Source organism: Rhea pennata, chromosome 1, assembly GCF_028389875.1.
Source record: "Rhea pennata isolate bPtePen1 chromosome 1, bPtePen1.pri, whole genome shotgun sequence".
Taxonomy (NCBI): Eukaryota; Metazoa; Chordata; class Aves; order Rheiformes; family Rheidae; genus Rhea; species Rhea pennata.
In genome coordinates, this window is record NC_084663.1 from 3,353,101 (window position 1) to 3,380,927 (window position 27,827).

At 46.0% G+C, this 27,827-nt stretch overlaps 1 protein-coding gene across 6 annotated transcripts in view; it reads left to right on the forward strand.

The window, feature by feature from the left end:
* PLXNA4 (plexin A4) overlaps nt 1-27,827 on the forward strand; it is a 466,810-nt gene that overhangs the window by 207,039 nt on the left and 231,944 nt on the right. For all 6 annotated transcript variants that reach the window (XM_062580398.1, XM_062580360.1, XM_062580368.1 and 3 more), the window contains exon 4: nt 23,976-24,107. In XM_062580398.1, the coding sequence (XP_062436382.1) occupies nt 23,976-24,107 (132 nt within the window). The remainder of the gene's footprint in view (nt 1-23,975; nt 24,108-27,827) is intronic.

Below are 27,827 nucleotides of genomic sequence, written 5' to 3' on the forward strand. Positions count from 1 at the left end.
TTCTCAATTCACCTAGATCATTTTGTGTTCTAAGCACTCTTCCCCAGTGTGCTCACAGCCACTCCTGATTTAATGAGTCTATTCCTTTATCCAGGTCATTCAGGGAAATATCAACTAATGCTGAGGATAGACCCAATGGTCTTGCACATACCTTCCCCCTTCAGCTTCCAGTAGGTTGAGAGCACCCCATAAAAGCCTAGGCAGCTTTGAGTTGCTCTCTAGTAACTCTGGACATAGCGATCTGAAAATTAGGCATTGAATTCCCCAAGGTAGCAGATAGGTGATAGCACTTCGAGATTGTCCATCTAGGTGTGTTCTACCCACTACCTCTTTATAGGAAGGACTTTGTCCTGAGCAGAGTGAAACCCCCACAGACAGTGGTTGCTAGTAGTGGACAAGTGCAACAGGATTGCTTTGAAGCAGGCAAGTGGATCTGGGTCAGGAAGTTCTCCTATATGCTTGGTCCTGCCGTATGTCCGGCAAAGCAATAGAGAATTTTCCCTTGGCAGTGTGCCAAATGCTCTTTGACGTGTCAATCACATCATTTGGCATTGATTTTTGTTTTAAGGTTTCTCTGTTGCTCCTCTCCAGAGTGCCAGGCTTTCTGCTGACAAGCAGCCTTGCGTGGGAATTTTGAGGTAGTGCGGTGTTAAGAGCTGTATAGACCAGAGCTGGACTCAGGTTCCTAAAAATCCCTGCTCTCCACACAAACATGCTGCCATGGGCTGACTGCTGTTATACAGCAGCCACCACTGCCACATTGGCTATTAACTGCATATCATACCAGTGCAGGCTTGGTTGCGTGGTACTGGGGGCATTTCCTGGCAGTGGATGAAGTATAATGTATGATTTTGTTGCCAATGCTGTGCGATGACTTGACCGAAGATTTTGCGCAGGACTACAATGGAAGTTTTTCCACATTTTGGAATGGTTGGCTTTGCACCTTGTCTGATTTGGAATTTAATATTTTTTCTTTTTGTGTCTAAAGTTTTACTGAACAACAAGCATTTATATCACTGTCCTCTCTGAGAGATAATTAAATTTCTCTCATCACATCTGTGAGCCGGGATTCTCCTTTCGCTCAACTGGTAGATGTCTCTGCATTTAAATCATGATTTTTTTCAGGACTGACAGCTGGAAAGTACTAGGTGCTTTATAATTACCTCTGTCTGTCTTGCCTGTATGCTCATGCACACACACATGTGCAGTGGTGTGCCAGACTGAAGAGGAAGCAGTGAATGCAAGCAACAGCTGGATCCAGTATGTGACAAGTCAAGAGGATTTGTTTTCTTTAAACATGTTTTTATGTACATCTCAGTGCTGCTCTTCCTGGCTGGAATATCACAAGAATGAATAACCCCAGAAATGCTTGGCCTGCCTAGGGAAAAAAAATAGAAATAAAAGGATATTTGATAAATATTGATTCTTACTGTGCAAACTTGCCTTCTGCCTGGGGATCATGTGTCACAGCAGGGTTCTCTATGGGCTGGGCTGATGGGACTCCTATGAGGAGGATGCATTCAACTTAAACCTTGTGTTAGGCAAGCAAGAACAACTTGGGGATTATTGAGACCAGCGGTTAAACAAGGAATGTGCTTGTTACGGTGGTCCTCATCTGACAGTGGTCCTGCTGCTCCAAAGTGGGGATAATCTCCATCCTCAGGTCCGCATGGGCGGCTTTACTTCTCTCTATGGCTCAGCCAATGCCTCTCAGATCTGATGAGCCCCTTTCTCTGCTCAGATTTGATGAGCATCCTTCTCCACTCAAGTCTGACTAGCATCTCCTTCCGCAGCTGAACTTACCCCCAGCCACCAGCCCTTTTGTGCTGTGTGGATGCTGTGGTGGAGTGAGGTTTGGAGAGGCCTCAGCTCATAGTCTGTTTCCTTTTCCTTTTAATGTGTTTGCTCTCTAATGTGTGTTGACACAGTAAATACACATGTTTGTACAAACATCCCAGCAGAGGGTTGCTTTGAAAAACCTTGCAGGAGATGGGAAATGTGTATGGCAGATGTCAGAAGGCGACCTACTGCCTGGTACACTCTGCTTTTGCCAGTGATGCTCTGATTCATCCCCATCAGGAGAAGAAACTTGATGGGATAATTGTGAAGCAAAGGGTTCTTTTCAGGGTATTTGGGACTTCTGCAGAGAGTCCCAGAATCCAGAGCTTGCTAGGTTCATAAAGGTGTACCTTATCCATCAATAGGTGTCAGCATGAGGATCCAAATTGGTATTGTGTATGTGCTGATGGCTGAGACTGTCAGTTCAGCTGGCTTTCTGTCCTGGACTTTTTCTTCCCCTCAGCTTCTTTGAATGGGGTTCCAGAGCCCTTAAGTCCATTATGTGGGTTGGCTCTGCAGGGAAAAGTAGTTTGTTCCTGATCCTTGCTTGTTTCTTTCTTCATTCATTCCCACACCTCTGCTGGGAACACGCTTGGGAAAGGCAGCCAAGAGTCCTAGGAGCAATGGACAGGCTGCCATGATGGGCTTGCAAGGAGGGACAAAGACTGCAGCAGGCATGTTGAGGCTCAGACATGGAGCTCTCAGAGGGTACAGGCACCAGAGGAGGGCAGATGACAGGGATGGATGTGCAGAGGCTGAGCAGGGAGAGGTGGGCTGAGGCTGAGCAACATGAGTGGCAAGAATTACCCGAGGAAGAAAACTGTTGACTAGGGAGAGCTAGTGTGGGAAGAATGATCCTCCGGGGGAACAGAACAGAGCTCCCCAGTGCAAGTCGCTTGTAAGTAGATGAGGCAGAGACTCAGGCAGAGAGTGGAGGAAAGACCAGATACCCTTTCTAAGAGGGTCTGCAAAGCTCCTCCTACCCAAGCTCAAGATACCATTCAGCACTGAATGGGGAAGCAAGGAGCTTGGCTGTAATTAGGCTCTTCCAGGTGCCTTAGTGTCTGATTCATTTGCTCTTGCACTTGAAGGTCTGCTTCAGTTGCCCTTGGCACCTCATTTCCAACCATAAAGGGCAAGAATCAGGGTCATAGGGGTCCACAAATGGGTTAAAGTATATGTAGAACTGATCTCATCCTGACTCAAAACTCACTGAGTTGCAGATGAGCCTATAGGGTTTCACAGAGCAAATTTCAACTTTATGGAGATGACTATATCCTTCATCATATAGGATTGAGATGCCTTAGAACTGGCTAAAAGCTGTCCATGGTTGAAACTTAACACAACCAAGGTGAAGGTGATTTTAGTGATTAAAGAAAACATGACAAAACCTTCTTTGCATGAAGGCACACACTCAACATGTTTGTCTGAGCAGTCCATGAGCAGTCTATCATCCTGAGTTGATCAGGACACTCTTTTTTTCTCTTGATATACTGTGACCTGGCTTCTTTGATAGACTTCAGCAATGTGATGTATCTGGGAAACCATGGGTTCATGGGAAGCTCCAGCTAGGATAGCAAGATATGCATGTATGTAATAGCCATGGTGGTTGTAAATCTATCATGTTTACTTTTTTTCCCTCTAGTATTAGCTCTGCACAGACAGTAAGCTGTATTAGCTTTATCTGCAAGATGACCAGTAGTCAGATTTCTGCTCATCTAAATTAATCGACAGGCCTAGGTCTGCAGCTCTTCTTGTCGGGAATAAGTCTGCAAGAGTTGGTCTGGAAGTGTTAAATAGCTTCTCTGGAATAACAGAGCATCGAAAGATAGATTGAGAGCACGGTACAATTCTCCAACCCACATGTAATATGACATAGGGAGTAAACAAACACTGCACTCAAAGCTAAGTTTCTGTAATAAACAGCCTCACTGTATACACACCTTTTCTTATATGGACAGCAATGCAAGAGTGAGTGACCCATCTGTGAGATGCCAGACAGTCACTCAGGCTGAAATTTGTCTCACCCAACGTCAGTCATCAGCACTGAATCTAAATGAGTTGCTGTTTATAGATAATGGACAGAGACCGGCATCTCCAGAAAGCAATTCACTCCATCTGCCTGAGACACCTATTTAGGATGGCACGAATAGCCCTGTGGTGAAACCTGTCTCTTTTCATTGACTAGAGGGGAAGCGTGCCCGATTCATTAGGCGAAATGTCTAATTTTCAGGAAGACCATGTTAAACAAGATGAATATCACTTTCAGTACATGCCTGGAAGGCACTCAGGTAACAGTGGTGATGGGAAGACTTATCTGGAGTTGGACAGAGTGGGGATCCTCAGGCTTCATCTGTTTGTTTTAAGTTGGTTTGCTTTGCTCTTCCTAGGCACTGTATCCCTAAATTTCATGCCTTGAACTGGGTCTAGAAGTGATGCTTTTCTTTTGTCATAGTCTGGAAAATAGATGTGAACAGACTGTGGTGAGAAAAATGGGATCTTAGTGGCTTCTCCAAGCTAGTTACATTTTTACCATAGCTCTTCCCCAGCATGACCTCAACTTTGCAAGGGAGAGAGATTTTCACCCTTTACAGAGGGTACACGTGAGGCACAGAATGATATGAGAAGTGCCAAATGAGACTAGTGAGATGGCACGGGGATCACATACCCAGCCCTCCTGATGCTCCTCTCTAGACATTGGGAATTATAGCTAACTGTGTGCGTGAACTCGTGTTTTTTCACTACTCTTCCCTTCCTGAGTGAAGCCTGTGACCTCTGGGCATTTTGCCCCTTCCAGGCATCAGTCTGCTTCCTGAAGTCCTGGTGTGCTGAGGCTTGGCAAAGAAAGATGAGCACACGCAGAAGTTTCACAGATCGCTTTTCTGCAAGGGGAGGAATGACACAGTCTGCACTAAAATCCTGAAGTCCTGTCCTCACAGGACTGGGGGCTTGGGGCTTGGGAGTAAAGCTTGGGCAGCAGCCTTTGGGAGGAGGCTTTCCTTTGCTCTTTTCAAAATCGAGTGAGAGAACAAGGCAGGATGAGGACCTCCACTTCCTACAGCATTGCCCAAGCAGGCCTGGAATTGCATTAACACATCTCAAGGAGCTGATGCTCCTATAGAGGACCCATTCCATAAAGCTGCTGACACCATGTGGTTGTTGGGAAGAAATGCAGTAACTTTCTCAGAAGAAATGGACATATTTGGGTTTGAACAATGTCCTTCCAGGAAAAAGAAAAAAGTTACTGTTCTCGGGGGGGTGGAGGGGTGGGGAAAAAAGGAAAACAAATCCTCCAAATGCTTCCCAGCTGGGCTTTTTAGTGCTACGACAAGGACAAAGGTGGCAGCTGGCTGGCTGGCAGCCTTCTTGTGGCTGTCTCTGCTCTACTCCCAAGAGCGTGGGCCAAGGGTGAGCGGCTTTGAAGGGCTCCCAGTCTGGGGGATGGATGGGGGATGGTGATCAGAGGCAAAAATATTGAACACGTCCCTGTCCTTACTAACAAACTTTTTAACTCTCTCGCTGTCCTACTCCATGTCCCTCTTCTCGTATTTTGTTTGCCATCACTGCCAAGATGCTTCTACACAGAATAATATTTTCCCCCCTGTATTTCCTTTCCCAACTGCCAAGAGATCTGTGTCCAAACATAAGTTTCTCCCTTTTATAATCAACTGTCTATTCCTCCTCCGAGAGAGCATAACAAAAGCAAAGCAAAAAAAAAGAGAAAAAGAAGAGGCATGCTCATCTCAGCTCTGCTCCGAGACACAAAGGGGCAGGAGGGAGTTATTGGCCCAGGATAAAATTGGCAGGGTAATAAGTTTCAGCTTCAGCCTTTGAAGATGAGAGAAGAAGCAACCAATTGTCATAAAGAAGGCGAGTATGTCCCTTTAAACCACAAAGCCTTCAAAGATAGCCCAGAGTACCAAAAATAAAGGCTTCACACTGCCTTCCTCTGTCACTCCCGGACAGAAATAGTAGTCCAGTGGGAACCATTATAGCCCTGATGAGAAGAACCAATCTGCTCCGATGAATGCAGTCACTCTCCACTGCGCGTCCGGCCCAGAAGGGTGCAGGCGGGCGGGAGGGAGTCAACTCCTCGACTGCCGAGAGGGATGTCCTGGAGCAGCTGCTTGGGGTCTGCTCTCCTTCACCCAGACGGGCACTGCCTGCTGTGATGAGTCCCATGCTGGCCAAAGCAGCCCTTCCCTCCTAGTATGGAAATGAGGCACCTGCCGCCGATGCAGGATAGCTCCCCACGGCCCATTATTCTCCTGTCCTTTGTCTTGCTCTGTTTCAAATGTCCCAGGGAGAGCTGGAGGGCTCAGGCTGAGATCAGGGCCCTGAATGATGCCTGCATCCTAAGAAGCCCCTGTCTGGGATTTTATTGCACATCTATGTCTAAAGGCTGCTCCTCGCTTCCTTTGTGGATGTGACTCCCTCTTTGGGACAGCCAGATGACTGCCACTGGTATAAACTGGGTGAATTGCTCTGACAGGGCTAAAATCCTGTGCTAGAGGGTGCATGGTGCAGGACCCAGCTGGAGATGGGTGGAAGTGAGACCACCAGCTAGTGAGTGATGCCACGTTTGGCAAGATGCCCTTCCAGATGCTGCTGGGTCTGGCATGGGTGGCAGTGGGGACAGTGGGAGGAAGTGAGACAACTACTGCAGCTACGCCATCTGCTGCACACTGAGAGAAGTATTGGCTAAAGAGGAGCATTTTGGACTACAAGTGACTAAAAAATAATTGACAGTTGACCCCTGATTCTATCTTCCCTTCCATTGCCTCTCTCCTCTTCTACTTGTTATACTGTCTCCCATGAGCTAGGAAAACCTGGGATGCAATTTGATAAGAGTCTGTTAAGTAACAATTAAAAAGCCTTTTTTCCCCTTCTGTCTTATGAGGGATATCTGTTGAGAGAGATGAAAACAAGTGAGCGCCAAGCACTTGCAAATCTGTTTTCCCTTGGGCTCTGTGAAGTATCCTCGAGGGAGTGTGAAGATTTCCAAACCTGAGGTTACTGTGTTTTGTTTCAGTTTCATGAAGTTGATCCAATTTCACAACAACAAAACCTCAGAAACGTCGAAGGTTTTCACTCAAAAAAGATATCAGGCTTTGAGAAAGAGTGAGCAAATGGTAGCTCCAGTAAGGGGTCTGTTTTCAAGCAAATTCTCAATGTTTTAGATGTTTCAAGCTGTTGTTTGGATGAAGATCAGTGTGTGCCTTGAAATGTGATGGATTTTGCATATTATATCTCTCTGACTTGGAATTTCAGTAAATAAACCCCAAACTTTGGGAATATGAAAAGCTAGCACAAAAACTTACCGGATGGACCTAAAGAGAAAGTAGTTGCTCCTTCTGTGGAGGTTCTAGGGCTTATTTGTTCTCTTATAGTTACCAATCTAGATTAGTTTCTCTGGAGCCAGTGCTGCTAGTTCCATACAAATCCGGAGTAACTTCATTGAAGTTACTTTGCAGCATAAATCTGGAGATGATCACAGAAATAACTGGTTGCTCTTAGGTGTGATTCTGAAGCTTGAGCCACTGCTTTGGTATAGGGGGATAAACCTCTCACATCCCTCATCTTTCAGTTACTGAACCACTGTTCATGTTGGAGGGAGATGGACTTTGTCAGAGCTGCTCTAGAGGAAGGAGAAAGGGGCTAGTGAGCCCTGCACAGGTATTCAGGGAGTGAAGCATCCAGCTAGTAAGTGCCAGCTACAAGCTGGAAAGCCTCTTGGATGCACTCAGACCTTTTCGTCCATCAGAGCAGAGTGATGAAGAGAGCCTGTCTGTGCTGTCCTTATCACGGTGACTAGGGCTACGGAGGGATGTCTTAGCTAGGACCCTATTAGAAAGCAACTTGTGCAAGGGAGAAGTGGTGGACTTTCACGACTCACACGAGAAGAGCCGTGTGAACTGAGGAGAAGAGCAGCAAAGATCAAAGTGGGAGTAATTATGCATGTCAATACCCTTCCTTCCCTCCCAAGCAGTGCTCAGTAGGTATATCTGATCCTTGAGTCTTTTGTGTCATGACTGGCACTTGTTGTATTGACGCTGAACTCCTGACCTTGCCTTGTCTTGCTCCGCGACCTTATGTCAAAACTGCTTTGGATAGAGTTTCATTGCACGGGTTACCTTGAGGTCCCAGAGGAAAGTGATCTCTCAGCTCCTCTGAGTGACACTCAGACAAGACACTCCTCTTGCTGTCTCTCCCAGGCCCACGGGAGGCAGGTGAGGACTATGGCGGGGGCAGGGCAGGCATAAGATGATGATGCCCAGACTATTCTTCTGGGAGCTTCCCATCTCCAAAGCAGCAGTCAAGCTTGCTGCACGCTCCTTGCCTTTCGTGATATTTTTAAGGAAGTGGGAAAAGATCCTGCCCGGGCACCAAGGAGAGCTGAGACCCAGCAGGGATGACGATGCTGTGAGCATCTCTGTGAAACAATCCAATGCTCTCATTTCTGCTAACCAAGCACCTGGCTGCAGCAGTAGTGTCTGGGTCATGGTCTCCAGTCTGCTAGGGACCCCCTCGGCGACTCATGCACTTTGTTCCCCAGAAGCTTTCAGGCAAGACTCTGCCACAACGCCGTTGATATGTGGCCAGATACAAGCCACTTGCATACATATAATAAGTTCTGTAGGTAAAAAGCAAGCCCCAGACCCCCAAGCCTTTACAAGACTGAAGACTCCTGTGCTTCCATTTAGGTGGCTATTTTTAGGGCTCAAATCTTTAATTAGCTGTTCAATCTTTTATGTTAGGAAAAAAGTAAGTGGCTGTCTTGTCTCAGAGAGAACATTACTCTGCCACTAGTTCGACCACAGAAGTAAATAAAAGGGGCTGGAAGGAGAGATCTCTTCAGACCAGGACAAAATTTCTTGGTCCATCACACCAAAGTACCTGGTTTAGGTGTAGATACAAGGATATGTGGCACCAATGTGATTTGCAGACATGCAGGCTGGTGACCTGTGGGAAAGGCAGTGCCTTTTGTTAGCTCTCCTCTGACTTCTCTGGGGGCTGTGATCCTTGTGCACCTCTTGGGTCGGCCACAGCTTCCCTAGAGACAGTCTGTCAGGGCCCCCTTTGCACTCAGCTTTTTCAGACACTCTCTGCTCTGTTTCCCTGTGTTTCCTATTTCACCTGCAGTTCCTCCAGACTGCAGAGATTTGGACAGGTTCAGTGCTATGGGATCTGACTACCATTGACAGACTTTCAACTCTTGAAACCCCTTCTGTCTCCTTTGAGGGAGAAACCCAAACTCCCTTACAGCTCAGTCAAGGATCTGATTCCCTGTTTGGCTGCCAGGACCAGCCTGAGTGGTTCAGGCAGCCTTTCTCCTCTCCCAGGAGTCCCCCTGCCTCCATCCAAGTGGAATAATATGTCAGTACTCACCAGCTAAATCCCTCTGACTCTCTTAATTCTCTCTTGATTGTGTCCTATGCCTTGCCCTCAGTGCTGTACATCTCTTTTAGGATAGTTCCCAACAGACGTCCTAATGCTTTCAAGTGCACACGGAGGGCTTGTTTCCTCCATAGGGTGGACAGCTTCGCTCCTGTAGACCTGGGCCATTGCTCCCAGAAGCTTGCATGGGTGGGAGGAACTGCGTTTGTTTGTCTGCATTTCCACCATCTGTCTGCTTGTACATAGAGACCTTTCACTGATGGTCCTGGCTGGCAACGTGAACTGCCATTTACCTGCCTCAAAAAAGCGCTTCCTATATCATTATTTTTAAATTAAATTGCATATTTGGCTAATTCTGATTGATGTAAAAATCCCTGAGATTAAGGGTCTGGAGAAATATTTTATTCTTATGCAATTGGAGATAATAATTACATACAACACCTATTTGAGGATCTCCAATAGCAATGATTTTGGACCATTGGCTGACATGGATGTGTGGTCATGCAATCTACTTTTTCCTGTTCTCTGAGTTATGGGTTTTAAATAATGGATGTTGCTTTGGTGGTATTTTGGGGGTCTTTTCTTTGTATCTCAAGAACATCCATTTTACCTCTCCTGTAGCCCCAGAAGCTCCATCGGCAGTTCATTGAAAAAATGGAGAAACTGCAGCATGGACAGAGTAGGTGATGTCTCTAAGTCAAATGATTAGTTCATAGTTCAGCTAAGATTTAAACTCAATTTTTTCCAAGTTTCTTGCTCTAACTCTGGAGTCAAATAAGATAATGAGGGAGAATTGAGTGCATTAAGCATAGCCACAGACTGCAGTACGAGGCTGTGCAAAGGCAGTTGTTTGGCAGAGAGGATTGTTGATACTCACTGCTCCACTGCTCCATATTTAATGCTCTCTAATGTAATTTCAGTGTGTTGGAGTTGGCCCCCAAGCCTTTTTTTTTTTTTTTTTTTTTTTTTTGAAGTTGTTTTGGAGCCTGTTCTCCCTCTGCTCTGAAATGTCACCTATGCTTATCATCTGCAGTGTCCCAAGCTACTGGAGATGACGGAGGTGGTATATGGAATTTGTTTTGATCCCTGGCTGTGTCTGTCTTTTGCTGTGTATGTGGTATCAGCAATGTCCTTCTCCTGTATACCGTTTTGTCCCACCCACAGATAACTTCATTTCAGCAGTGAATTGAATATTGAGGTAAGGAATATTCTAGGCCCTTTGCCCCAGATGACCTGGTGTTAAAACAGTTCAGACTGGATCTCTCTGCACCCTCCGCTGGAGCTTTTCTTTGTAATGTATGTTGGCCTCATAGGGAACACATAGTACCCCCCATGTACCCTGTGGGGTTAAGGCTAGGAGAGCAGAATCTTTGCCTCCTCAAGAACTGAAGGGAAAGCTCATGATCTTAAGTAGCCTCTGATATCTGCCAGCACTAAGAGTTTTATCTTGCCCACTAATGGCAAGATGGCAGCATAATCAGAGGTTGGACAGGCCTGTGGAGCATCCTGGGACAGAGCAAGCATATTCCTTGGCAAGAGGAAGCCTATGTCAGGTATGGCTGGTGCTGAGACACTGTTTCCACCATATGGAAGCGAGTTTTTGCTTGGGATCATTTTTCTCTTTCATTGCACATCCCCTATATCTCCAGAGTCCTTCATCCTCCTGCCCCATAGCTGAGCTCCTCTCGTTACTCTCTTACTAGAGATGGAGTGGGAGCCTGGCCGCTGCCGTTTTCCTCTCAGCTTGCACATTCGCTCATGTGGCAGTGCAAGGAGGAAGAAGGGGAGAACAACAGTGGAGAGCCCTGGGGCACAGCAGCTGAATGAAGGGAGAAAATAGGCAGAAAGCAGCAGCTGAAATGCATGACAGATTTGCTAACTGTAAGCGTTAATGCACAAAGCGGGTAGAAATGCTTCATTCCTAACCCACGTGCTGCTCTATTTCCTGCCTTGAGCCACCAGAGATTCCCACAGGGTGCCCAAGTTTCCCCCCATCTAGCAGGCTCCTGCATGGCTTGCAGGGCTGAGGAAAGAAAAGGAAAGGACCACAGGGCTGGGAAAAGCTCTAGAAATCAGACTTTGGAGAAGAGCTTGGACAGGATGGATTACCGTTGTTCTTGTCCATATCTAGCTCATATATTGGCATGAAGAGAGATGGCAGGATGAGGAGCTGGTCCCCAAAAGTAACTGCATTTCTGTGAGGGCAGAGCAGCAGCTCTTGGCATGGGGTGCTGAGCGTTTGGGGATCCCAGACTGGAAAGGTTTGATAAAGCGAGTCATTACTGCTAGGTAGTGTAGCCCACTAAAGCTGATGATAGTCTTTTCAAGAAGGAGAAAGGAGATGGAGAGGGAGGGAATGAGAAGGGATGTGTTTGGTGAGATCTTTTCCACAGGAGGTTTGACAAACAACAGTTTCTCCATTTTGGAAGTGAATAGGAACAACTTGCACTTTAGAGCTGGACACTGAAGTTGAATCAAGCCAGGTGATATGTTGTTTGGTTGGAACACATTTACTGGTTGGCCTTGGATGATAAAAAGGAATGGGAGATGGTTTTTAGTCGTTAATGAGGGATCCCCCAATAGGAGAGGAAGTGAAGCCTTGGGAAGAAGAAGCCATCGCTGAGGCTCAGCTGAGGAGAGATGGCTGCTCCTGCTTGAGGTTGGCTAATGGGAGAGCTGTACTTGCTGGGTTTGGCTTTGGGAACATGTGTTACTCATTTGGGCCTGGCTGGTGGGAAACATGGTGTGTTTTGAGGCTGGCCTGAGAAGAGACATGGCCCTTGGTCAGAGATCAGAGATGATATAGTAGAAGAACTTCTGGTGGATTTGCAGATGAAACCAGCCTTCAGCAGGAGATTGGACTATCAGAAGTGAAGGGAAGAGGCACGGTCTGCTATTACAGCTCTGGACCAGTTTCCTAGTTGTTTGAATGAAAAAAGGGGGAGAAAGGGCAAACGTGGAGCTTTGTCTCCAGACGGTGTTTTCCTCTTATCTGAGGCAATATTGGAAGACAAGTGCTCTCTCTCTCTCTCTCTCTCTATCTATCTTTCTTTTGTGTGTGTGTCTGTGGATAAACATAGATTATGAAGGTTAGAAAGGCTTGAAGGGATGTTTTTCATCCGATATTAAGTTCTTAATAGGTCACCTTGGCATTGAGGAGCCCAGGAGCTGAAAGAGTCAGCAATTGAATTATAATAACCTTTGCAGAGCATAACCTTGTCAGTGGGGCTGGGGCCCAGAGATATGTGGGAACTCATTATCTTGACCTTAGCCCTAGGGATGTCAACTAACAAAAAGAACTGGACAGAGAGGCTGGGCTGGCTGATTTCCTTGGAGAGCTTGTCTTTCACGTTCCCTTTTCCTCCTTGCCTCAGAGATAAAGACTCCTCACAATACTGATGGGAATTGTTCTCAAGCCATTGCTCCATCCATCCACTCAAGGCTTCTTTATAGCAGGGGAGTGAGCGGTGAACTTCAGCCCCCAAGTTTCTATCTGCTTTTGGTCATACATCGCTGGTCCATCACCCCATTCTTCTGTCCTCTCTATACTTATTTAGCATCAGTGCCTGATACACATGCCAGTGCAAGAAGGAATCTTATTGACTGGAGATATGATCTCTGAGATACGATTTGTGTGTCTGTATGTGTAGGAAAAGTGGTTAAAGTGCCTGAATCTTCAGCAAAACATGAGCTTTAGCACATCTCTGATAATACTGTAAAGAGAAATTGCAAATGCTTCTGTTTGTCCCGGCTCAAATACGACAAGGTTTGATTGATCTCGTTGCCCTCACTGATGCCTGGAGCCATGCAGGGCACCGTGTCACCATCGTCGTGTAAATGCCTGTATTCAGAACGGGCTCCTGTTTTTTTCCACCGTAGGGAGGATATCTCTTTGCCAGGATGCCTGTATTTTTGCACATGTGTTTGGGTGACCATGGCGTGTTTATGAGTGTACCCTGAGTCCACATTGATGGGTCTATGTGGGCAGAGTGTGTGCACACGTGTGTGCGTATGCATGTGTGTGCAGCAGTGTGCCTCCTTGCCCATGCCTTGTCTGCCTGAATATTTCCGAATGGAGGTGTTCATTGCTCCCACAAATGCAATGTCCATCTGGGCATCCGAGCTCTGCTGTGCTGTGTGTCTGTACGTTACCCCGTGAGCTCCTGCCCTTGTGTCCATGTGGGTGCCCGCATCCCGGCGTGTGTGCGTGCCTCCCATTGCCAAAGGGCAGCTGGCTTCCTCCCCAGTGACACTGTGTCACTGGGAGCCGTGGGTGTCTCAAAAGCCCATTCCGTCTGGTTTCCCCGAGGTCAGGCCGCTCTCAAAGGGCCCTTTGTGGGGCTGCTCTGCACCCCCTGAGGGGCTCCCGGCTTGCCGGGTCACTGCATTCCCGGCACGGCAGGATGAGCTCATCTCTGGGAGGAATCTGGTTTCTCAGCCCCACGAACAGGCTCTTATAAAGGATTTGTATTCCTGATCAAGCCCATATTGCCATCTGTCTTTCCTCAGAACATCCTGTATTTGTGTCTGCCTCAACTTCTGAGCTATCTCATGTAAGGATTCGTGCTCAAGGCCAACACTGGCTGATATCTTTGTCCCTGACCAGTCTCATTCGGACATGCTCCATGCTTCTGGTATTTCTGATCCTAAAACAGGTGGAGCTTTGAGCCTTGTTGGTAGTGCCAGTAGTCCAAATTGCTTTTGTTTACACTTTCATTTACAGTACAGGTCGGGAATCTTGTGAAAAGGTGTGTAAAAAGACTTTCCACGGGTTCTGCAACATCTCCAGATAAGTTTTTTCTGGATGTTTAATTTATTTAACTAGCTTTCGTTACTAATAGGTTATAAAAATGAAACAGAAACAGACAAACCTCCTCTCCCCCAAAACACAGCTTCCCTGGTCTGACAGCACAATCTTGCAGCTTGAATTAGGTAGGTGTATTGACTGGTCCATTGCACCCAAGAGCTGGCCGGAGATGGGTTTTTTGGATGGCATTTTGTGTTGTACACCATGTGAGCAAACACCCAATAAAAGCCCTGCTCTATAAAGATTAATTTTAATAGTTTTTGCATTGTTATTCCCTTAACCTAAATCAAAAAATACTCTCTCTGAAAGTATCTGTTCATATTCTTTGTATAAAGAACCAGGAATGGTGGCAGCAGCATAGTAAATGTTTAAAAGGTATCTATCTCCTCCCCAAAATGTTGACCATGTGCTAATGAAATTCCATAAGTTTAGGGGAAAACAGAGGACTCAGAGATCTGTATACTTTGTGCTGCAGTTAGTTGGTTTATATACCTCTGAATTCCTGTGACCTGGAAAATGGGATTGGACGAGCTCCATGATGTGCCACAAAACCTACACAGCTGGTCAGTCCAGGGTCCTTTCTGCTCGTGTAAGAGGATGCTGTGGGGAGCGGGAGATGACTTCATTGCTGTAGAGTAGCCGTGGGTGTGCTGCAGAGAGGCAGCTGCATGATCCAAAAGCCAGTAGATTTCCATCCCAGTGCATTGCCCCTTTGGACAGTATGGCACCAGGATGATCCTTGAGATGTTCCCCTGGGATCATAAATATCAGCATCACAGGATGTCTGCGAACCACGAACTTGGCCTCTGGGAATGTCAAAACGTGAATCCTTACAGTCTAGCCACTTAGTGGAGATGCTCAACAGAAGTATAAACATATGTTTGTAGCAAAGGAGGAAGATATGCTTGTTTTTAATGTTGCATCAATGCTGGGCCAACCCAGAATAGCATAAATCCTGGGTGTCTATGTGCAGCAATCCTATATAATATGTAATCTAGCAGCACCTGTGTCTCAAGCTCTCTTTTTATAGACTGGATATAAGAAGCGTTTGTTACTCTGTCCTGCCTGGTGCTGGACTCCAGAGCTCAGGCCAATTTTGTTCTTGGGGTAGGAGAATGGTGTCCCAAACTATCTAGTCAGCTGGATGACACTTGTAAGAGCAGAAGTCGAACATTGAAATGTAAAGTCTGAAGCCTTGGATATTTAAAAGTCCTCTTCATTTGGCGAAATATGTGCTCAATCCAGATATCAGATTCCAGACTTACCACTGCAGCCATCACAAGGGTTCCTAGGATGTGCCTGCAGCCCAATGCTTTCAGCTCCCTGTTTTCCACTAATAGAGAGGAAAACATGATTTTTCATCCTGAAATGGCTTTTATTTTAGGTTTTCAGGGTAGAGGGAGGCCCAGTGCAGAGAAAGGAGGAGGAATGACAGGTTCTTGCCTCTGTCTCCTACTTTCCTTCACTAACTGCTGAGCAGCACAAGCCCTGTGTCAGGATGGGCTTTGGAGAGCAAAGGCCTCAGCCTCATGCCATAGGTGAGTGCCAGCAGCCTGCTAATAGGTTGCCTGGCAGGGCTTATTGCTGAACACTGATCACTTGGCAGGCCATTACCTTGAAAAATGAGCTCTGCCGAGCTTGCCTTGTGTTGTTACAAACTAATGATTTGCATTGATTAGCACGTGGCTCATGAGTGTCTAATTTATCAATCAGGGAGTGCCAGGGGAACGTGTGTAAACCACACTTTCAAAAATGATGTCATCTGTCAATTGGCTCGTGAAAGTGAAAGCTGCATACACCTGACACATTCTGCCTGATGAGGGAGAGAAGGGACCTGGTCATCTCCCTCCTTTTCCCTCTATGCACAGCTCTGTTGCCTGAACAGTGGCTGTTTCACTGTTGGGATAAGCTCTGCAGTCCAAGTACAGCCTAGATGGCCACACTTCCATGCTGTAATTATTATTTTTATGGAAGTAGTACCTGGAAGCAATGGTCATAAACCCATTGTGTTAGGTGCTGTCCAAGCCCAGACTGAAATGCTGGTCTTTTATTTAGGTCCAATTTAGATCATAAATCCATTGTAATCAGGATTATTTTTGCTACAAAATGCTGATGGGGAACCACAGTGGTACGACACAGTAGTGATCACCCTGGACTACAAAAGGAAGGGGACATCTATCAGCTAGGACCCTCTCTCTATCCCCTGTCTCCCAGGACCCTCTGGCCCTAATCAGAAGTTTCATTCCAGCATATCTCAGATCACTGAGTTCTTTCTGTACTGAAAATGAAAACAGATTGTCATAAACATCCTTCCCCATCTTTCTGCTGGCCCTCCTGAAGCAGGAAGAAACCTCCTCTGTCCCAGTGTACTATGCTTGCACTGCTGGAAGATCTCCTATCCGGCAGTCAGGCATATCTCTATTTGACCTAATTTTGCAGCCTGGCTGAATTATGCGAGAAGTCAGTGGGTGATTCCTCTGTGGGAATTAGGACCACCGTCCTGCCCGTGCAGCCACCCATGTTCGCTGACAGTGCCTGACTGAGGGCATGCGGAGGGCAGATTACAACGCAGTGCCTGCAGATGATATGGATTAACTGGCAGTATTCTAGGGAAGCTGGTTCCTTGAAAACCTGTGTTTGCTGCTTGGAAAAAAAAAATAATAATTGTGTGCATGGAGAAGGGGAGTAGGAACTATTCTCCTTTGCTGTTGCAATGCTGTAGCAAATAAGGCTTGCATGACTGCTTTCTTGTTTTCTTGATGACCATAAAATATATATCCTCTGGGCAAAAGAGATGAGAGCTAGGAGCCTTGTGGGGCTCCAGCCCACATCACTGTCCTTCCTCTTGTGTGAAGCACACGTGTGTACTTCTCAGGTCTGCAAAGTCTGTGGAGAGACTATGCTGCGTCTGTGGGTGCTTTCCTCGGGGATATTTTTGTGTGTACATTGTTATGCTTGTGCATTTAATTGTGTGAGCTGTCACACAGATGATGATGAGCTTTGGAGAGAGTTTTAGAGCTGAGTCTTCCTGTGGTGAAAGTTGGGAGTTGGTTGCAAGTTTAGAGTGTGGGTCTCCCTTGAGGGTAACTAGGAGACAATAGACTGGAGTTAGCCCTCCTCTCTAGACCATGTCTGCTTCATTTCTGGTGAGAGTGGTTGCCACCACAATGCATTTGGACTTGGAATCACATTAAGAGTGTGAGTTCTGAGAAGACTAAACACCAGGTTTGCCAGGATCCTGCTCTCTGGTAGGGCTGAAGGTGCTTGGAAGAAATACTGAGGACTGTACGTGGATGGGCTGCTGTTGTTTGCACTAGCAGTACCTTAAAACTACTGTATAAGAGAAGAGAGAGGGCGACTGGCTGCTGTCTAAGTATTAGGCAAGAGAAGGAATCTTGAACCTTCACTACAGTCCAGCAAATCACTGATGTCCGTCTCTGCCACAGTGCCCCCATCTGTGAAATGGAGCCAGCTTTGCTCATGTGCCAGGAAGAGAAAGAGACATACCATCCCCAACTTGCTCTTTTTCAATTAGTGTTTCTAAAGGCCTCCTGGATCAGTAGGTAGATGGGGCTACTGAAATGCCATGTCTTATTAGAAATTGATCTCCTGTTAATAGACATTAGATAAATTAGAATGGTTTATTTGGCTGGAAAGCACTTGCTGAAATGGAGGCAAATGGGAGGAAGACAGTGCGCCATCAGCCCCTTCCAATTCTTTGTTAAGATCAATAGAGCTACATGGTATAACCCAAATTAATGAAAGAGCAGAAATAGATCATCATCATAACTGCTTGATGCTAGACCATACACTGTCTGCTGCATGTCTTTGCCCCTTTGCCACTTCAGGAACAGCAGCCGGCAATCCTGGTGTCTGTTGGGGAACATTAGGTTCATAAAATGGGGAGGAACTGATATTGGAAAAGCAATGAGGTATTAGAGGCCCCTGTGCAGTCGTAAGACTGTGGCTATGCACTGTTCAGTGCAGTCTGGATTGATGTGCTGGGCTCCAGGGCTGCTTGGATCTCCTGGAAATGAGGTTTGTGGATCCTTAATCCAATAGTGAGAAATAATGATGGTGATTTCAGTAAGAAACCCTGGGAGAAGGAGGGGCAGGGAAGACAAAGGAGGGATGCCTTGGGGTGTGAGAAGAACAGAGAATGTTCTGCAAGGTCTATTTTTCCCTAGCCAACCTTTTCCTCTTCCTTTCACAGCTAGTGCCTCATCAGTGCCTTCTTTGCACTCAGGTGAAGGCAGTAGGGCTTGATTCTGTGACCTGCGGGGGCCTTGACTTTGAAATCCACCCTTGTAATCTTCATTTCAGTCCCTTAATCATCTCCCCTAGGAAATGGGGCAATTTCATGGCCAAAATAAGCCATTAGCGCTACCCAAGAGGGAGCTGCTGGAAGCGCTGTCCTGGAAGCGTTTGGGTTGCTGTTGCTGAATTCTCTTCAATTGCAGCAGCCCAGGGCCTACTGATGCTGCACAGCGCAGAGTGACAGGGAGGGACGGGTTTTCTGAGAGAGCCATGATTCACCAAACTCCTCTTCTGCACAGTTATTCATTTATTTATTTGTAATGACTATTATCTGGCTTGCATCTGCTCTTGCTGACCATCTGGCCAATCTTGTGATCCTGCTCCTCACCACACTCTCAGGAGACCTGGACAGATTTCAAATGCTTTATACAGAAAAGTTAGTGAAGGGGGTTAGTTTTGACTCCACTGGGCCTGCAATGACATTCTGAGCAGGAGGTGATGGTTTTAGAAGAGTAAGAAATAGTTGAGCCCAAATTAGAAAAGTGAAAAGTATTCATTTTACTGCCAATGACCAGTTCAAGGTGCTAGGACTAAAGAATAGAGGTGAAGTAGTAGCAGGGGTCATCTGTGTGTCTCCATTATTTTTCTAGGTTGGTTCTCACTATTATATTAAGGATCTGGCTTTTGAAGTGAGTATCATAGTTGTCCATGCTTAAGTTTCTGTGATTCATATATGAGGGTAATCCTAAAATTTATGAACTTGATTTTTCTAGGATAAAACTAAGCTGGAAAATGTTGATGTGCTCCAATCACTAAATCAGTCTATGGGACCAGGCTATAATGATTCTGAAGTAAAACCCCCAGAGCACACACACTGTGGTTGCTGGATTTTAATACAAACTGTATCCCTCTACAGATCAACCCCTATTACACTGTGTTATTTGCTGCTGTAGGGAAACCTTTTCAGCTCTGCTACTGACATTATGGGTCATTTCACCTCTTTCTCACCTAGCCTCCCCATTTGTGAAGTAAGACTTTCCAAAAGAGCCCATCACCATCCAGCTTTGTGGAGGAATAACATATTAGCAGAGCTATGTTATCAGATCACAGGGCAGGGCCATACGCTTAAGTTTGGAAGATGTGATTGAGTTGCTCTGGGAAGCTTCAATGTGTTTGATTTTTGCCGTATCCTTGGTTTGTCTTCCAAAAAGTGGACTAAGTGCTTGTTATTACCACTTACTTCTTTGTCCTCCAACATCACTCCTTTCCTTTAACCCTTTTGACCCTTTTGAGGTCACATCTGTGATGTGAGGGGACTCATTGGGCCCTTGATGCATATAATATCAACCTCTAAACCACTTCTCAGCCTTAGAAGACTGACTGAAGCATCAGTTGCCAATTTGCCCAGCAGACTGTGGTTGAGCATCACCTGCTGTGGATCCAATAGCAGCTGGGGAGGCCTAGATAATGCTGACAAGCACCAGTCAAATGATAGAAGATATCTTTTAGCTTCTTTCATCTTTTAGACCTATGGGCTCCTTGCCAGGATGCCTGTAGGGCTAGCTGTGGCCAGGGTGGGAGCTCAGAGTAGGCCAGAGCCTGTGTCTTTAAAGATTAATAGTGTTGTTTGCTCATTAAGGAGATCTTTTTGAAGCAAGTGCTAGCCAGAACATTCGAGTGCAAGCATCTGTTTGCTACTGGGAGAGGATATTTATTGTCTGATACTTCAATGGATGTAAATAAACAGCCAGACCTAGATAATGTTCAGACAAACAAACAAGCAGCTGCCAGAATAGGTCCCTTGGTAGTTGACCTTCGGGAAGTATCATGCTGATGTTTTAATAGCAGCCAGCTTTGCAGAACGAAGCCTAGAGACTACAGCCATCCGGGAAGCAGGATTAATGTCATTACAGCAAGGCCTTTTGCAGTGGCCATGTTGGTCTGAGGGAAGTGGTCGAGGGTCCTCGATGTTCTGCATGTGTGTTGGCTGTGGGGCCATAAGGTTTATCAGGGTGCTGGGTAAAAAGGCAATGTGTGCTGGTCTCAGGGATGTGTGTGGTGATGGCAGGCACAATGAGGGCACTGGGTGGGATGTGGTATGTTGTGAAGAAGGGTGGATGTGCTGAGGAAGGCAGACAGGGGCTTGGGTGTTGAGGAGAATAGTAGGCTGTGTTTGCTGTAGGCCAAGGAGCGTGTGTTGGTCTACAAGATGTGTATGCACCAGGAATAGGTATCGCTGTGGTAAAGGTGAGACGAGTGTTTGCAGAGATGTGTGCACTCATCTGCGAATGATGGCAGTGATGGGCTGAGCATTTGGATACCTATGTGATGTCCTGAGGGCAGCTCGACCCTTTCCTGACTTCTCTTCCTGTTCCCACATTGCACAGGTGGCAGACTCGAGGGGTAATCTCTACTGGACTTTCATTCTGGCTCTAATCCCACAGCCAAATAAAAACGTCCGAATATAAAAATAATCATGCCTCAAGCAGAACAAGATGTTCAAGCCACACGTGGCTGATGCCAAAGGAGTGTGAAAACAGCAAACTGCTGGTGCATGCTTCACGTTGCCAGCAGCTGACAGCCTGGGGAGCTTTCTGAGCTAGAGATTGTATCTGCGTCCCTGAATTTAGCAATGATCACTTTCATACTTTGATGAGAATCTTCTAATTTCCCCTTCATGGTCTCTTCCCTGATATTTTTGCAGACCTAAATGACCTAAATGGAACGGATGTCTGAGAACCAGAGTAAAACTAGCTCTAAGAGAAAGTGCTGTTGTGTTGTTTGATGCTGAGAACTGAGACTGATGTGCAGGGAAGGTGGACATCCTCTGGGCTTCCTGCTTGAGACTGAACATCAGAAAGCCAGAGTTTAAAACAGGATATTGAATGGATTGAGTCAAGGGCCAGGCTCCTGGCTGCAAACTATGATAACTGCCTCTTCACTGGCATTGGCCTTACACGGGCTGTGCAGTGCCCGTAGCAGTGGATGAATACTTGCCAGACTTTCTGGCTTTCTTCTGAATTTTCTTTTCTAAACTCCTCATTTCTTAGCTTTAACTAGAGAAAGAGCTTTCTGCCCTTATAATTGTTGCGTGTGTGCCTGTGCATGAGTGCATGCGTGTGCACTTGCACATGTACAGTGGAATAAGCACTGTTCCTCCTTCCCTCCTCCTCTGCAAAATAATGATTTTGCAGGGAATTAGGTTAGCAATAGCTGTTAAATCACTTAAAAGTATCTCTGTTTTCCTGGTGTGAAACCTCTGCAATCTTTTGCCTGCACAAAACACATAGGGGAGATCCCTGGGGGCTGTGCCTCTTGTCTGCACGGATTGTTAACCCCAGCCAGCTATTTCTTCAGCCTGCCTCTTCCATCTTTGAGTTTCTTCTCTAATAGGGCCTGGAAAAAGGTGAGGACAGTGCCTGCGCCTGGGGTGATAATTGGCTGCTTACTTATCTAGAGGCCTACAGATCTGACCCTGATGATGCTGAAAAATCAAGGTCAAAGCAACTAAGACATAAGGTTTGTTTAGCACAGTGATCAGCAGAGAGAGCAAGGATCTTCTGCAGCCCTCTGACAAGGATGAGCAGTCATAAAGGACTGTGACTGGGAGTTTGCAAAGGAGGCAAAGCTAAAACAGCAGATAAAGATCAGCAAGTGCTCCCGGACAGCAAGAATTTGGTACTGAAAAGTCTTTGTGGGGGAATACGAAAGGTGCCTGCCTGGGAACATTTGAGATGACCCAGGCAGAGCCCCAAAAGTCAGGCTCCCATGCTCCCAAACCAGGGGTCATCTTTGTATTTCCTTCCTTTCTCCTGACTCTCTTAAGAGGAAGGTCTCAACCAGAGCCCATAGGCCTCTGTGTCCTTGTTCTTCTGAGTTAATCACACCGTGACCACTTTCAAGCAGAGAGACTATGGTGAGCTAAAGGGATCCAGTAGGATCTGTGAACACAGTCGAGTCCTTTCCTCTTAGACACTCACTGTGGACAGGAGGAACAGATACATGTAGGAAATAACGCACGGTGTTGGACTTTGAGCTCCAATCTTCTGTGAGGACATTACCGAGTATGCCACTGTCATTACCAGATACATGAAGATGCCAAAATAACTGAAAATCCTCCAGCCCTCTTCAACTAGCCCAACAGCCAATGCCTGCCCCGCTGCCCATTTCCTCCAGATCTGATAGCTGGCACAGACTGAGAGTCCTTGAGCCCTGTCCACACACTTTGCTGTCACAGAGTCCCAATAACTCCTCTTTGTCTTGTGTCCCCTATCTCTGTAGGGGAATAAGGACTCTTTATCGTCATTATGTGCAAGTGGAAAGCAGGAGAAGGGGAATGATGAGGATCTGTATATCTTTGCTGCTCTTTGTTCATACCGGCTTCCAGACCCTTTGTCATTCTCTCTTGCTTCCCTTCCTTTCTCTTTGACATTCTAATACAGAGGATGATTTAATCTCAGTTTCTTGGCTGAAAGGTTGATATAGAAGGAATAAACTCATGGACTATGTGCCAGGGAACAGCGGGAATGGATCTTGGTGCCATTATTTCTCTGTGGCTTGTTACTTGGTTTGGATGGGGAATATGCTTTTTTGCTCATCTATGAAACTATGCAAGTGCAAAGCAGCGGCTGGGAGTCTTTGGTCTACTTTAGTCAAGAGGATGAAGATCATGATATGGAGCACAAGGCAGATCCACTACAGCTTGTTTTCTCCTAGGGAAGGGCACTGAAGTGTTTGGTTGCCACAGGATAGAAGATTCTCTAAAGATAAAAAGCAAAACATTCAAAAGATAGCAACGGAGATAAGAAATGTGTTTACATCTGTGGAAAACATGGCCATGGAGTCTGCTGAAGTGCAGAGCCTGGCAGGACTGGTAGAGGGACCCAGCACTCCTATGGGTAGCTAGATTATCCTGAATTGTGATTAAACTACTGGAAGGAATTAGAAACCTCCTGCATCTGAGTTTTAACCCAATTTATAGAAACTGTTTTTAGACAGATAAAGAAACCTGTGCAGTTCTATGCACTTTCTTCTGTAGCACTGGGTCACTGTCAGGAAAGTGACTGGGACTAAGTGTATGGTTTGCTCTCATAATTTTTGTTATTGGCATTCCTAAGTGACAACCTGTTATGAGATGTGGCTGAAATTATAACGTGCCATATTTGTTCAGGACTGATTTCAATATCAGATATATGTGATCAACAAGAGAAATAGCTTTTGTTGTATTGTACACTCTGCAGTAACACATTACCCCATGGGGTATTAGCAATAAAAACAATAAGAGTTTCTGACTATCATTTGAGTGAGTCAGTTCTCCAGACTCCTGTGTGTTTTTTCTCTTTTTCTAATCATTGCCTCAAATTCTACTCTTTGGGCCATTATATTCTCAGTAGATTTTTCCAGACAACAACAGCAATACTGCAATAGGACTGGAGAAAAGTGAGCAGGATTCTCTGGATTGTTCTTCTACAGTTACCTTGGGATGATGAGACCAGCAGAACCAGTTAACCTTCTTTAGCCTTTAAGTAAGGAGGCAGGGAACAAATTTAGTTTGTGATGACAGTGGTTGCTGTCCAAAAGACATGGACCACAATGCATTTCTGCAGTGATTATCTTACAGTCTCTGTGGGAGGAGAAAAATTATTCACCATCTTTTCCTGCTTTTGCTTTGCAGATCCGTGTGGATGGCCCCACCAAGAACACGCTGGAGTATGAAATTGTGCAGGTGGTGGATTCTGGCCCCATATTACGGGATATGGCCTTTTCAGTGGACCACGAACACCTGTACATTATGTCTGAGAAGCAGGTAAGACACCCCACCAGTCTGTGATGCTTTGAGAACTTTTAGCTTGATCGCAATGCGGACATCAGAATTGCATCCGATATTCTGAGAGTGAAGGCAACAAACTACTACAATGAAGATACTTTTGCTTTGTTAATTATCTCATGGACTTTTGTACTTAGATGCCATTAAATTTATACACTAAGGAAGGTTATAGAGAGGCCAGGGCAGAGAATTAAGGGGATAGAAACTACACCCAGTACTGCCTTATGCAGTACACGTATTGCTGGTATGTGACAGGGAATTGCTGCTGCCTATGCTGCATACCACATTGCTTTCCACCCCCATCCAAACTGTGGATGCATCTGCCACAGATATGGATAGAGTGGGTAAGTGTAACACTGAATCATTCGACTCCAGCTGGAGTATTTGGAAAAGCTGAAACCTCTTTGAGACTCAGTGATCTAGAATGTGGGACGTTGCTTGCCAGGGTACAGACTAAGTTTAGGCTGAAATTCCTGTTGTGTTATTGCAATTATTGTTGAAAATATTAGCAGTCAGATTTCAGGGAAGGGTCAATCTGAATGTTCAGCATGGAAGTCTGGCTGATTTTCAGCAAAGTGATTGGCCCTACAAAGTTTGCTGCTTGGTGTGGGAGGAGAAAGTACAAGCTTTGCACGAGTAAATTCACTGTATGTGATTAGTTTGTGGACAGGTAGCGACTTGAAGTATTGTAACTGGTTGATTCACATGTGCTTGTGAAGAGTGTTAGGACTGTTAGGATCCTCAGACAAAAAGGGATGTGTGAGGGGTTGTAGTAGGGTGATGGCAGGTACCCTGCTGTGCAGTCTCAGTTCCGCTGGAAGCTGCCAGTCCAGGCATGAGATTGTCACCCCATACATCAAGGTACAATGATTTGTTGAGAAAATACCTACCTGCCCTTGGATCACACGAGCAGACTGAACATAAAACACCCACTTGGTTTCCTATTCCATTGGTGAGCTGCCCGGAGGATCTGTCTTGCTTGAGAGGATACATTTCTGTAGTACTTTCTGAGGCAGAGGAACATCCTCACAGCATTGCCCATGTCCCTAGCACCAAACTCCCACCTACACTTACATACTTTGCTCCCACCTTCTGTCAGCATTGTGTTGTGGTGGATGACAGTAGTCTCCAGGATGGACATGGCCCTCTCTGTTCCCTCCCCTCTTCCTCCCTGATGACAGCTTTATCATCCTGGGTCATGAAATACCTGAATATCTCGCCTCTCCCAGGGACCATTAGAGGAAATCTAGGGACAGAGATTAAGAAAATGTAGTGTCACTGCCGCAGACTGTCTTTTACTATCACACTTTAGGGATTACTGAGCCACAGATTGCACCTAATGGCCTTCTCTTCCAGAAAAGTATCCAATTGCTTTTTTGCTTAGCTTATTTTGATGTTTTCTATCATTTACTGACCTCTGCAGTTTAACTAGGCACCGTGAGAAAAAATACTTGTATGCCAGACCATATGATGCTTACTAATTCTTGTCTTACACAAAACAACAGTGAATAACCACTACCTCTTCACCTGCTATGACTTTAGAGACTCTCCTCACATCCTCTTCAGGTGGCTGTTCTCCAGACCGTGGCTCACGTTGAAATTATTAACCTTTACCTTAGCTAGGAGGAGTTTCTTTCTGGCCTGTAAGGCAAGGATATGTGTGTTTTGGGGTTAGCAGGATTGCTGTGATCCTTCCCAAGCTCTTGCCAAGGACCGGAAGCTCAGATGTTACTGACTGACTTCCCTTTTCCCTCCTGCAAAGGGATGAGGGAGTTATAGTTTCTAGGCTATTTATGACTGTCATTTCTTCTGCTCACATCATTTTATTTATTTATTTATTTATGTCTCTGCGAGGTTTCCTGTATTCCCTGCCCTCTCCCTGAGCTATGAATATTTATACCTCAGATAAGGAGCAGGGAGAGGAGCTGCTCTGTACATTCATCTTCATTAGAGAAACTGTGAAATGATGATAGCTCTGGAGAACGGATGTAGTGACAGAGTGGGCATTTCTGTCTCACTTGCTCCATGCTAGGCAAGGATGAGATGTTATCTTCAGTGCCACATGGAACAGGTCCTAGCAACACCCTTGTCAACCAATGGGTGGACCCACTGATGAGTGAACTCACTGATGGGTCCCTTCTCTAAAGAGGCTTGGCAAAAGCTGAGAACTGAGCCAGGTCGACTCTTTGAGGGTAACGAAGGGTGAGTGCAGGTCCCATGCGAGGCAGGCAGTGGCTTTACGGCATTGCTGTGAAGGGCCCTGCTGGGGTGGGAAGATGATGAGCTTCTGGCTCTGCTGTGAGTTATTTGAACAAGACACTGCTCCTCTTTCTCACTCCTTTACTCTGTGTATCCTTCCTCCTCTTTGAGCAGAATGGGGTTCCCCCCATGGTCAAAGCCCTTCAACGTGACAATATGTCAGTAATCAATCTGTTGGCTTCAGAGTTGGCCAGAATGTCCTTTTTACGTAGTTCACCAACGGATCTCCTCAGATATCACCACTGGCTCTGCACGGCCCCTCAGATTTACAGGAGCCTGAAGGATGTTTATTTTCTTTCCTAAAGGATGTTTATCTGCTTTGGGCTGACTGGACTTTTAACACACACAGGAGCTCTTTTGATTCTCTCTAAGACTAATGTATGCTACTCTGTCACACTATTCACTCGATTCTTGCTTCGCATCCCTGAAAAATGAATCTTGGAATAAAAGTAGCAGTTTATTTCCCCCACAGGAATTTCTGAGAACATATGCTTGCTGATATTTTGACTGCCTGCACTTTCTTGATCTTCATGTGAACAGACTCATTTTGCAACTGGCTATTCTGAAGTACAAGCTTAGGTAGTTTTCTTAACTTGTTGGAGGTGCTAGTTAGGGAACCCAGGAGTCCTCAGCCCCCTGTGATTTGTTAGATCCTCTCCTCTCCCCCTGTCTTTGAAGCCCAAGTGTGTCTATATGAGAGAAGTTAGTGAAAAGGGGCATGGATTGTTATTATTTTAAATCTGATCTGATTTTGCGAAACGTTCAACACGACATAAGCCTTCGCCTGTCTCTGATTTTATCTGCAGTGTAGCAAGCAGTACGAATGACAGCGCTGCTGTTGTGGCAATAAGGTTGCTATCTGTGTGCTCATGATATAACAGACTTCAAGTGCTAGAACGAATTAGCATTTTCAGGACCTTGGTGGGCAGAGGAGGGGTGGCTGAGAGTGGGCGCAGGCATTTGCCTTCGCTAGGGACGGTGAGGCTAACAGTGCCTCCTGTAAACATCACAAGTGGAGATGGGGGGTGAGGGGGTGATGGCTCCCCACAACCTTTCCAAAGGCATCTTGGGGGGGTCCAGGGCTGGTCCTAGTCACTGGTAAAGGAGGTTCCTCCTCCTGTGAGTTTTCAGGATGAAACCGAGGGCTTTCCTCTTGAGCTGTGCTCCACGGGTGCAATGATCCCCCTCCCCATGGAGGCTCCAAGGGGAAAGGAGAGCAGCTCTGCCTGCTGATACTGATGCTTTCACATGGTGCCTCTGAACACCAAAACACGACAAGCAATACTTGCCAGTGCTATCAGATGTGCAGTGCTCTCAGGAACAGGATGCAGCAGCCTTTCACTAGCAGAAGGGCTCTATTATATATAAATGTATATTCTATATGGAGATCGATTGAATGAGGCAGAAGAAATATTTGTCACCAAGACCTAGAGACACAGT